The sequence below is a fragment of the Miniopterus schreibersii genome (assembly GCF_964146895.1).
Source record: "Miniopterus schreibersii genome assembly, chromosome: 5".
Taxonomy (NCBI): Eukaryota; Metazoa; Chordata; class Mammalia; order Chiroptera; family Miniopteridae; genus Miniopterus; species Miniopterus schreibersii.
In genome coordinates, this window is record NC_138106.1 from 47,573,738 (window position 1) to 47,586,831 (window position 13,094).

The 13,094-nt window shown below is 41.3% G+C and overlaps 1 protein-coding gene across 1 annotated transcript in view; it reads left to right on the plus strand.

Moving 5' to 3' along the window:
- HACD2 (3-hydroxyacyl-CoA dehydratase 2) overlaps positions 1–11,855 on the plus strand; it is a 78,781-nt gene extending 66,926 nt beyond the window's left edge. Inside the window, exons 5-7 of the mRNA XM_081138415.1 lie at positions 2,875–2,996; positions 5,306–5,484; positions 10,309–11,855. Of these exons, the coding sequence (XP_080994541.1) occupies positions 2,875–2,996; positions 5,306–5,484; positions 10,309–10,391 (384 nt within the window). The 3' untranslated portion in view covers positions 10,392–11,855. The remainder of the gene's footprint in view (positions 1–2,874; positions 2,997–5,305; positions 5,485–10,308) is intronic.
- Positions 11,856–13,094: the final 1,239 nt, after the last annotated feature.

Genomic DNA, 13,094 nt, shown 5'->3' on the forward strand with positions numbered 1-13,094 from the left:
TATGTGGAAGCCCTGAGCCCCAAAATGTTGGTATTTGGAGATGGGGCCTTTGGGAGGTGATGAGGCTTAGCTGAGGTTGGGCATTAGTACCCTTCTAAGAGGGACCCTAGAGAGCTTCCTCCCTCTCTCCCCCCCCCCGTGGGAACACAGTGATGAGGCAGCATGCTGCCAGCCAGGAAGAGGGTCCTCACCAGGAACCAAGTGCACTGGCACCCTGATCTTGGACTTTGAGCCTCTAAAACTGAGAAAATACATTTCTGTTGTTTAAGCCACCCAGTCTGTGGTGTTTTATTATGGCAGCCAAAACAGACTAAGGTAAACATACTTTTCACACTTTTGCCAAAAACAGACTTTAGTCCTCGCTTTGATTTTACCAAAATCTCTTGCTTCACAAATGAAAGGGGTATTAAGAAGAGGAAGGAACACTCACCATAAAGCATGATCAGGGAATTTTTTTTTTTTTTAACAATAACCAGAGTGGTAAGCAGCAGGTTCCAAAATGCTAAAAAGAATAGAGTTTCTACAATTGTGATTTTCTTATGTGGCACCATCTGTTTTTCTTTGAATGTAATAAAAATGACAGCTTTTCATGTACTGATACTCCCTGAGCCTTTTAAAGTCAAACATATGATGCTGTTTGTGTGGAAAGGTTTTTCTCTTCCACTCATTTGTTTCTCCAGCTTGAATTTTATGTAAACTCCCTTGGCTAAATTATACAAGCCACCCACGCCCAGCGCCTCCTCCCTCGCTGGAGAGCAGGGGACGGAAACCTGCCTTCTGCAGCCTGGAGGGTCCAGCGTGCAGCTCACTGTACCAGGCAGAGGAAGGTTTCACATTTAGCCCGGGTCTGAGTTTGTTATAGTTCTTTTGATTCAAGGCTAACACGGGTGGGAGGGGAGGGGAGAGTGAATCATGTAACCACTAGGCTGGATGAGTGGGAGGTCTTGGGGAAGGGGCTTGTTTGTTACCTCTCTACTTGAAGGCCACTAAGATGACACAGAAACCAATGTCAGGTATCAAAAAGCAGGGAACTGAATCTTGAAATGACCTGATTAAGACTGAATTAATTTGCTTTACAAATATTTACTGAGCTCCTACTTGTGAAAAGCACAAAATGCTTTTGGGAATCAAAAAATGAATAAAACACTCTCCTATCCTTCAGGACGTTTACAGCACAAAATATTATAACCCAGAGATCTTTAAGCAAGGCTTCAGCCCAAAACTATAAAACATATCCTCTTAAGATGAGGAGGATTACAAAGTAGATCAAAAAGCAAAGTGTGCTCTGAAAGTATATTTTAGTATAGATGGGCGTTAAGCAGGAATTTGGGGGCAGACCGAACAGTGAAACAGGAAAGCTTTAGAGATGTTAGCCTTTACTTTACTTTGGCTAGTATGAGAGCACCAGGGAAACAAAAAGTACTCTTGCTCTTGACAATATAAAATTCTTATTATTTTTAGAGAATAGTAACTGCATTTATGAAATTCCTTGTCAGAGCAATTTAGTTAATAGGTATGTAAATGACTGCTTATTTCATTGTGTAGGTGGATCGTTCCATGTACACTTTCTGAGGAAGAATATAAGTGCTAAAAACTATTAACATTGCAAATACAAAGAAGCAAGAGTTAAAGTTAGAATGCCATACCTTTGTTGTATCAGATCTTAGGAGTAAGACTTAAAATCCATCTTAAAATGTGCTTGGTTTACTCAGTGGAATTTCTTCCTCACATTCAACTCTAACTGCCCTCTTTGGATGCAAGAAAACATAAGTGAACTGCAATGGGAGGTTGTTTCTTATGACTGGTTTTCAAGCACCAAGGATCATGGTAAACTTAGCTGGGGTGGGTGGGAAGGAGGTGTTGAAAGTTCAAACCACAGTAATAGATTTTCATGCAAGATTTGCAGTCTGAGGCATCTAATGAGAACTTCTCTTTAAAAAAAAAAAAGAAAAGAAAAAACACCTAAGGGGCTCTTTTAGAAGTTTGTTCTTTCTGCATGAAAACAATTTCATAGGAGGTTAGGCATTCCAAAGCTTTTCTGGCTTTAGCTACTTCCTGTGATCAGCATGGAAGCTTCTTTAATCCTTGAATTAAACTGGGCCTAGGCTGTGGGACAAAATCACCGTGGGAAAGAACAAATGGGCCTTGCCTCCTAGATGGTCTCCAGCGCTTCCCCCACTTGAATCCGTCTTACCCAGTGAATTAGCTTCATCTTCAATTGTGTAAGGGTTGTTTTTTTTTTGTTAATCCTTACCCTAGGATATTTTTTCCAATGATTTTTAGAGAGAGGAAGGGAGGGGAGGGGAGAAGGAGCTGGGGATTGAACCTGCAATCCAGGCATGTGCCCTTCATGGGCAATCGAACCCGAAACCCTCCTGTGCTTGGGGCAACGCTCTAACCACTGAGCAACACTGGCCAGGGCTTCAATTTTGTTTTAATCATTACATTTCCCCTCCTTGAAATTTCCTCAGGTTCCTAGTTATCTTGCAAATCAAATTAAAATTCTTGTTAATGGATCCCAAGCTTCCTACCCTCCTTATCTAACCACTCTTGGTTCCCTCTAACATCAGTTCACATTCTCCTCATGTTAATTTCTTTTTGTGGGCTACAGTTCGCAGTCCCTGCATCAAGCTGAGTTTCTTCTCACTTGCCTCTTCCCGTTGGCTTTCTAAATGGTTGTTGTCATAGGTGTGAGTTCCTTTATGTGACAAGCTCTTTCTGTGCTGTGCTGTGGCGACTGAGGATAGAGACTAGTGACTGTGTCCACATACCTTAACCCCCAGCTCTCTAAAGGGACAGGCAGGGTGGGGGCTGCACATTGTGAGTGCTTTTTGTTATCAAATGTTTTTTGCTTTTGTTTTCCTCTTCTTCCAGGTACAGAGTGAAGACAGTGTCCTTCTGTTTGTTATTGCCTGGACAATCACAGAAATTATCCGTTACTCCTTTTACACCTTCAGTCTATTAAACCATCTGCCTTACCTCATCAAATGGGCCAGGTAATGAAGTACAGGGAATGAAGATCAACTTTTGAAATGATCCATCACTGCAGTATTGTCTAAATACTGCCTCTAAGTTCTTTAAAAATAATTGCGTGAGTGAGGGGTTGGGTAGAAAGCTGTTCTATAGATTTCATAAGGAACTCTACTTAATTTTGATTGTATAAATAGTTGAATTTTTTATATTTATTTTTATTGAATCAATTCTTTTCAGTTAAATTGTTCAATAGATATTTGATATAACATCCCTTTTTTCTCTGTATCAAATTTTACTGATGAACTTCTGTCCTTATGATTGTTTTTTGGACCAAGGCCAATTCTCCTCAATTTTGTCAACAAGCTATGACTCTTAAATTAATTTTTAATTAGTAACAAACATTAGAAGGCAGTTTAGTTTATTATCAGTTTATTTTGCTTTGATTATTTTTACAGTAATATTTATTATGAATTGGATAAAAGGCCGACATTCATCTGTTTATCTGAACTAATCCATGAGACAGTTGCAAGCAGTTTTCTGAGTTGAAAAAGACTGTGGGGAGGATTGACAAAGCAAAAGGAGTAAAATTATCCTTGGGGCCCAGATGCCTCAACTCATGGAAGGAAAATAGTGGTTTCTAGAAAATATGTGAGTTCAGTAATTAAATTAGAGGAAAGCCAGTTTGTGACATTTCAAGTATGTGGACTCCTTTATTGTCTTTCTTTCCTCCCCCGTAAACATTTGGGGAAGAATGGGCAAAACAGTCTCTCACCAGCCTGGGCAGGCATTGTGAAAGCTGTCTGCCCTGGTTATAGGGAACCTTCACTGACCAAGCCCTGATTTTACTATTGGAGCTAATTCTTTGGTCCTTGTTTTCCATGGCCTATGGAAAATTCTTCCTTTTCCACCATCCTCCTTAGCATGGCTGAGGTTGGCAATGGGGAACTTCTTCCTTTCATCATCATAGATATCTCAGCACAATTCCTGTACCTGGAATTTTGGAGCCCAGTGCTCACTGTCAGCCACAGACAGCCAAAGACTACTACTACTATTATTATTATTATTAAAGTATAGTTGATAGATAACGTTATATATGAGTTTCCGGTGTATAGCATAGTTATCCGACTTTATGTACCTTACAAAGCGATCACAATAAAATAAATTAGTTATCTGTCACTGCGCAAAGCTATTACGATACTGTTGACTAGTATTCCCTAGGCCGTGCGTCATATCCCCAGGACTGACTTTACACCTCACCTTTCCCACCCCTCCCCCCGCCCCACCCCTCCCCTCCGGCAGCCGCAGTCTGTTCTCTGTGCCTCCGAGTCTGTTTCTGTTTTGTTTTGTTTATTCATTCGTTCTGTTTTTTAGAGTCCACATGTAAGTGAAATCATGTGATATTTGTCCTTCTCTCTCTGACACACCTCTTAGCATAATACCCTCTCGGGCCATCTGTCACAAATGGCGAGATTTTATTATTTTTTATGGCTGAGTAATATTTCATTAGATAGACTCTTTATCTATCGATGGACACTTAGGTTGCTTCCATATCTTGGCTACTGGGAATAATGCTGCGGTCAAAGGCTTTTTAAAATCGGAGCTGATGATTTCTTTAGCAACACTTACACGGTGAAATGACTTCCATTCATTCCGTAGGATGAACTTCTCTCTGAATTCTTTTTGAAACATAGAGAACTTCTTTTTAAAGTGAAAGACATTGTGTAGATTCTCCCATGTGATAGTAATTATAGTTTTTTCACTGAAAAATTATATAATGACCAAAAGCTATTATGAATTTTTAATATTTTTAAAATTAGCATATATTTCCGTTTTCACAATAGGACATACACACATCTGAACAATTGTAGCAGTGTCCACACATTGAATGCACTGCTTTTTCCTGTCTACAGCCCAGACTTGGTGTACGTTGTTAGGGATTCCTCAGCATGTACTCCAGCACATTGCCCCAACTCCCTGCGCATGCCCATCTCCGCTTCCGCCTCACAGGGTAGGTTCAGGATAAACAGTGACTCAGTGCCCCTGCTTGGCCAGTTTTTGGCATCTCCTCAGTTCATTTAGGGAGTTGTTTTAAAGAGTTGTTTGAAGCTGACCGAACACACTTATTTTATTTTAGAACATTCAGAAACATACCTGCTATAGGCCCTTTCCAAAAACTGGTTTGTAAACCTGAACTTCAACAGTGGGTAAGCAGGAAAATGTATAAGCAACAGCTTTCTGAAAGACGAGGACTGATTAGAAAGAAGGGTGGGAGTATGTCTTTCTACTAACACTGGCTTCTAGCCTCAGTAATGGGCATTTTGTTTTGTTTTAGGTACACACTTTTCATTGTGCTATACCCAATGGGAATTTCAGGAGAACTGCTCACAATATATGCTGCCTTGCCTTTTGTCAGACAGGCTGGCCTGTACTCCATCAGTTTACCTAACAAATACAATTTCTCCTTTGACTATTACGCGTTCCTAATTCTGATAATGATCTCCTACATTCCAAGTAAGTAAACAGTTATGTATATATTTATTTATGTTTTAAAAATTGGCTCTACAATAGCTGGAGTTAAATGCCTTTAGTTGTTTTTATACTGTATATAGGTAAATGTAAATCTGATTTATTGTGAATTTTCTCTGGTAGTAGTAGAAAGATGACTCCTTCTCAACACAGCTGCCAAAATGCGGCCCTTCTGGGTGTGGGTTTGAAATGGTGACTACCAGGATAAGTAACTCTATTGGGGAAAAGTGCTGAGTGGAAAACAAAGCCATTAAAGCCTTACCTTGACTTTTTCTGTTTCTCAGGATCTTACTATGGTATCGGGAAAACATTGTAAAGCGATTTTTTTTGCATTTTTACTATATCAGAATAGACAGTTACTTCATTTTTGAGGAATCGGTAGTTAACTGGAAACAAATAGCAAAATAAAAACAGATTATTTCTTTCTTTCTATATTTCTTATTTTCTTGTTTAGAAACAAGCACTAAAACCATCTGAACAGAACATAGTGTTCTCTTCAGGGTGGCTTCCAGTATTTAATGGTGCTGCTAAAAGCCTGTACTGGGTTATCAAATGTGCCCGTCAGTGTACTTGGTAGCAGACAGAAAATGCCATGTTTGCAGCCTCTGTGAAGTGAGTCCTGTTGGCTGGAGAGGAGTTCTTTGGTCCTTTTCTTGAATTCTGATGTTCGTTGATTTCCACATATCCAAAAGGACCTTGTTCTACTCAAGGACATGTGTTTCTTCTCCTTCAGCTATTCCTGTAGCCATTGTGACTCTCAGTCTTATTTTAGTCTATAAGGTGCTATCTTCTCCCCTAAACCTCGGGTTAAATTCAGAGGGAGGGTTGGGCTTTTCTTCAGCCTACAGCGTTAACTGTGTGAATCACTCTAACAGTCATAAGAACATGTTAATGTCCCTCTGTGGAAACCTGCACTTCATGCATTGTGGAAAAAACCGCATCCAGATTTCATGTGAGCGTTTATCTGGACACAATTCTGCTTCGTGATTCATTTCCCACTCTATTAAGTATCAGGTCCTCCTCTTTGATGCTGAAACTGTGGTGGCTAAAAGCATCTCTCAAATGTAAAAGGTAGTTGATTATCAAACAAAAGATAAGTATGGAAGAGTCTAAAAATGTAAGTAATAAAAATTAACTTAATTTTTTACCCTTCTAATATTGCCCTCTATGAGTTTCATCTTCCAGCCTCCAGAGCAACAATTCTCAGTTGCAGTTTTACCGCACTAGAATAGTATATTATCCCAGTCAGCAGCACCACAGATTTTTTTAAATTCAACATAAGTTTTTGAATAAATAGAAGATGGATGGGAAAGGGTCAAGGAGGGTCTCATGAAATCAAACCAGTAACAAGATGCTGCCACATTGACAGAAATCAGTGTCACTGCAGGGTTTCTCGTCTGTCGGGGAAGGAGGGCTTCATCCCTAGAACAGCTCTCCTGGGCAGCCTGAGTCTGTGCACCGCTAGAATTTCGTGTGTTCTGGTGGCCAACCAATGCCCAGCCTTTGCTTCTTCCTCCTGACTTCATGACGAAGCAGAGGGCCCTGGTCACCCACAGGCAGCCTCCCCAGTGATAGCCTTCCTCCAGGAAAACAATCCCCGTCCTGTGGGGTTTCCTTCTTGGCTTCAGAAGAGAGGAAACAGACCTTGGCAGCTGTCGGTTAGACAGTTGGGCAGGCTTCTCAACAAGTCTTGTTTGCTTTGCCTCGGTTCCTTCCCCTTCCATGTTTACCCTCCTTTTGGTAAGAGGACTTGGCTTGGTTAGAGTCTATAGTCTTTTTTAAGGCAGCTTAACTCTTGTAGACAAACAGTAGGGGTTGATTTCAAATAAAGATTAAAAGATTTCCTCCAAATCCTTGAGGAAAGATGGCAGCCCAGACCATATCCCCTGCTATAAACCACATGTCTGCCGGCACCCTCTGTGCCTCTGGCCGGGCAGGCTGCCCTGGATGTTCTCAGTACTTTAGGTGGCAGTACCGAGACCAGTTTGTACAGTTCTTTCCCAGCCAGCTGCGCATTTCATCTTTCAGCTTTGTATTTATTAGCAGAAATGCAGAATTAGGAGAGGCTGCTATTGACATGTAGTAGTCTTCTTTACCAAATTTGGTTTTGTCTACAACTTCAGTTTCTTTTAATCTTCTTTAATGGGAAGTTTGATTGATAGATGATGATGATGATAGATGATAGATAGATGATAGATAGATAGATAGATAGATAGATAGATAGATAGATAGATAGATAGATGATAGATTGATAGATGATGGATGGATGGATGGATGGATGGATGGATGGATGGATGGATGGATGGATATATAAAACAGCACCTGTTTTTTATGGTCCTGGCCTATTATTGCATTGATGCCCATGTAGCCCAGATTATGGCCCATGCGCCCTGGCCCCTAGAGTGCCCTTGGGTTGGGATGCTTGGAGTCCTGTACAGGGTGCTCCTCCCTGCTGTGCTGCAGTGGCAGTGTGTGCAGTGTCTGCAGGACTCAGTAGATGTGTAGGTCCTGTTTACATTTTCCCCTCCCCATATTGGTGAAAACTGGTTGTAGAGTGTGGTATAAAAAGGCTGAAAACAGTGCTATAGGGTGAGGACACCAAGACTCTGGCACTTCAGGTTTCAGGAATCAACCATACCTCTGATAGTTAGAGAAACTGAGAACAAAACTTGCCTCAGGCAGAGCATTTCCAGTTGCTCTCACCTTCCAAGTCGTCTTCTCCCGAGAGAGAGAGAGACCATCTTCGTACAGGAAGGTGGGCACAGTAGCACCCACAGGCCCCCACCCCAGTACACCAAGACACACACACACACACACACACACACACAAAGCAGCCATCTCCATTCTATGCCCTGAACTGAGAGAGCAGAAGGTAGAATTCTAAATAGCCTGTTGTCAGGTGGAGATTTTCCTAGGGTTAATCTTCATTATAGCCCAATGTTGTTAAAAATAGTAGCCATGCATCTGGAATTGTTTCAGCCATTATATTTGGGTTCAGCTTGAACATGTGATAATTCAGATGGAGACAGTGTCATCCATGTTCTGGTCACCAAGAAGTCACTGCTAGAGCTATAAAGAACCTTCAGCCCAAGTATCACCATTCCCTTCCCCACCACACACACACACACACACACACACACACACACACACACACACACACACACACACACGCTCCTTTTTCTTAGGCGCTAAGAAACCTCTGGAAGATGTTAAAGAATGGAAGGGCCATATCTGCCTCTGTTTCTGACATCTGACTCTGGCAGCCAGCAGGCCCTTGCCTACAGGGATGAAGGCACTCTAGGAATCTTGCTCTGACTGCCACTGAGTGCCTCCTGATGGCTTCTAGGTCACTGTCCTCCCTCCCACCCTCTGAACTAGCTGTGAGCGGCCACCGCCCTGTACGGGGTATTATAATCAAATGCAACCAGAGGAAAAGTACTTTGTCATGACATTTCCATATACTAAAGCATGTCTATAGAAATGTGACTGTCCCCGCATTTTTAAATGATTACAATTAGCATTCCTTACGGTTTAATTATATCTTTACTTCCAGTTTTTAGATTATAGAGCCTGTCAAATTTTCTGGCTCTCGTACCAAAATAGTTCTCTCACTGTTGAATTATATGTACAAGCTGGGTCTTTTCTGTGAATAACTTCTGCCTGCAAATAGTGAGTGGAGTGGCTGGCAGCCCTCTTCAGCATCAGCCTCCTCTACAGTTCATCGGATCTGTGTGCACATACCCACTGATGTCTTGGAGTACTGCGGGAGGACCATTTGAAATTTGTCCAACTTGGAACCCATTTCATTTAAAAAGGAAGGAACTGTCAGAGAGAGCTGGGAGTACTAGAAATTACCTCCCCCAAAATACAGGTTACTGTCTAAAAAAAAAGATTGGAGCTGTTGAGAAGGGGAGGAAAGGAAGGATACTGTACACCCAGGGCCATCCCACTGGAGTTTCTTACATGGTTATAGAATCCCGCAGTTTACAGTAACCTTGTGAAGGCCAACCCAGCCCAGCAAGGACACTCTAGGCATCTGGGCTGGAATGATCCTTAGCTATGGAGGACCATCACATGCTGCAGGTTCTAGCATTCCTACCCCCATGTGCTAAATGCCGGTAACCTGTGCCCCACATGCTCCTCCCCCACTTCCAAATATTCCCTAGGGAGGCAGTACCATCCAGTTTATTTGAGAACCATTACTTTTAAAGGTAATCTACAAATTACCAAAAACAGAATCTCCAGTGCCTAAGATACTGGCTATCTTTTCATAGAGAGTTTTTCTACATTCAAACCTGGCTCAGTTGTGTTCAGATCAAATGTAGCCCTCCTCCCCTTCCTCGATCTTCCCATTCACAGAACAACCTTCCTCAGGAGCGTAGAGCCTGGTCCTGGCTGTCAGGGATTTGTAGTGAGACCCAGATTGGTTGCGTGCCTTCTCTGGGCTTGAATTCCACCTCTGAAGCACGGGTAATAGCTCCATCACTGGAATATTTCACCTGGCTGTTGTGAAATCAGAGAAGGAGTGTGAAGAGTATAAAGAATAGTATTTGGCAGCTCTGTTCTGTCCTGACTGGTAATGGTGGTGACAGTAGTGCCTGTAAGTCCACACCAGCTTTCCTCCTTGGCTAACGCAGGAAAAGGTAGGTCTCTGTGTTTTTCTTCCCCTTCCCCAGCCCACTTGTCACCTTCCTTGGCCGCTGGATGATAAAGTAGTCAGAAGTCATGGAGGACCTTAAGACCATGTGTTTTAAATAGAACATGCCATTTTAAATGGTCTCCTTAACCAGTTGTTTCTTTTCTTTCCAGTTTTCCCCCAGTTATACTTCCACATGATACACCAGAGAAGAAAGGTCCTTTCTCATACTGAAGAGCACAAGAAATCTGAATAGTTCCTGTTTCCTGTACCCTCCAAAACACAAACTTTTCAACGACAGAAAATGCTGCAGACTTTTTGAGTTCCCAATACGTTTCATAGAAAATAAGTAAGAACTATTTTTAAAATACTAAACAAAACAAAATCCAAAATCCAGTGTCACATAGGCCTGGGATTTTATAAAATAAAACACAAAAAAAGCTGTTACATAAAACGTCCTGGCCAGTCCATTCAGCATGCTTTTTCAACCAGAAGTTCCCAATATTTAAGGTGGCGCTAGACAGGGATTTGGCATTTTCTACCCTCCTGTTTCCTTCACCTATCTGATAGACAAAGGTCTGTAACACTGGATGCCTGAGAGTTGCAGTGAGTAGTGAGGTGGCACCAGCCGAATGCCCGGCTTGCGGTAGAGCTCTGTTCGTCTGCAGCGTGGTCAGCATCCCCTTTTCAAAGTGCTCCACTGCATGCTGGAAGCTGTTTGTGTTTTTGCAGCGGCAAACTTTGTTTTCTGAATGCTCTGAAGTTATGGCTAGGACCTCTCCCCTCGTGTCTAGTGAATGAAGTATACAGTTTGTATGTCTGAAGCTTTGGGGTAGTACCTGTAATCAGAAAACAGCTAGAACCCTTTTGTTTGTTTTCAATTGAGTCATTACTGCCTGCCACTAAGAAATGTGCTTGAATTTAATAAGTATGTGTACCTTGTAGAGAATCTACTTTACTTGGGGCCCAGCCTCACTCATATTTTAACAAAACTACAGTTCCCAGAAAGGAAACGTTTCATTGCTAGTAAATGACAAGTACCTTCCCAGTACCATTCTCAGAACCCCCCTGAGTAATACATTTCAAATAGCCGTTCTCATTTCTGGACCTGAAACCAGTCTAGTCACAGGAGTGGAGGATCTGTTCATGAAACACCTGGAAGGTGTTACTCTAGAAATGTAGTCCGGAAGAACATTCAGGAAGAGGTTCCTATACTCTTGTTAATTTATTTTTAATTTTCATGAAACGTTTCTGTTTGGATACTTCTCCTAATTGTGGCCCTCTGTAATTCCCACCAAGTTGAATGTCCAGAGGCAGTGGAATGTTCATTGGGCAGTCAGGAGCTGATGACAGCAGTGCTGTCCCACATGCTGGAGCAGCCAAGAAATCCTTTGGTCATATGGACATTGTCTGATTAATGTCATGTCTTTGTACTGTTTAATTGCTCAACTGCGCATTTAAGACTTCTCAAGAAAGGACTGGAGGGAAATGTAAAGCCCAAATTCAGACGTGAATTAGATTTTAAACATGAGATGTTCTTTGTGTGGAGCCGTTTTTCCCTTTTTTTAAAAATTGGTTGATCTTTAAAACTTTAAAAGTCTAGTTTACAGAGTCATTATCACTTAAAATATAATTGCTAATGTCAGAAGAGTGTCATAATGGAAAACTAATTTTTTAAATGCTTATTTTCATAGAGGCTTGAAAGTTAATATAAGAAAGAGAAGAAAATATGGAGCTTAAAATGTAATGCAGTCAGAAGTGTAAGTTATTTTTGAATTGAACATTAAAATTCTGCTTCTTAAAGTCAGTGCTCTTAACTTGGGCGTGTTGAGATTAGAATCTATTCTTGTACTTGATGAACAAAATATGTGGGAAAGATTATATTTCATGCTTTTTCTCTTCATTTTTCTGAAATGTATTTCAATTTGGGTTATATTAGCCTTATTACTTCATTTGGGTAGGATTTTTTCAGTTGTGGGGATGGTTAGATGATGGGATGGAAAATGCAGGTTTTTCAGGGTTGAATATAATTATTCAGGCCTCTATTATAATTTGTCACAATTTATGAAAGCAGCGTGTTGCAGACAGTGGTATTGCATCAAATTGCAACAAGAACACAGCACACAACTCTCTTCTCAAAAAGGGTCTCAACCCCAGTGTTTAGTTTTGTACATCAGACATTTAAAATGCTCAGACAGATAAGTAAGACATGCTGTGTGTCCTTCAGTCACCTCTCTCAGTAACTGGTTTCTTTAGCTCCAACATAAATTAATTTTTCCTTCTAAGTGGTGGCATTCTTTTATGAATCAAGACCATCTAACTCCACCGAACATCCCATCTTCATATAAAGTGCAAGTGAGGAAGGTGGTGTTCAGTAGGTGTTTTTTCAGATGTACAGTGTTCATTTCAGGGCCCAGTCAAAGGCATTGTCTGCCCAGCTGCCCCCAATGGGATGTTTCGGGACCACCTCCTGGCAGAGATTCTGTGAGGTACGCAAGTATTTCTTTGTAGGCACGAGCTGCCGATTTGCATCTTGCTGTGTGCTGTTGGCTAAGGTTGGGATTGTTCATTTAACATGCACTGCCCGTGATGAGAGGCGCCGTGAGAGCTAGTCATGGAATACAGCACCATCCTCCCAGATGGGAAAATTCCCCTGGCGCCAGCTTCCTGCGGAAGACACCGCGCTACAGAGGCCTGTGAAGAGACTATGCCCTCGCTTCCACTTGCACTTTTGGTTATTTGTGTGTAATAAAAGGTTGGCATTAATGTGGTGCAACCTATGAGTTATTTTCAATTCCGAGTTTCAGATAAAACATAAATCATCAAAATCAGTACATACTGCTCCTTTGAAATTTGGGTAAAAATTTATATGACCATATATAGTCATTTTTGTATTTTTTCTATGTTGTGAAAACCAAAATTGTAATTTTATAAGTCTTTGACTCACTAAAATTCTATA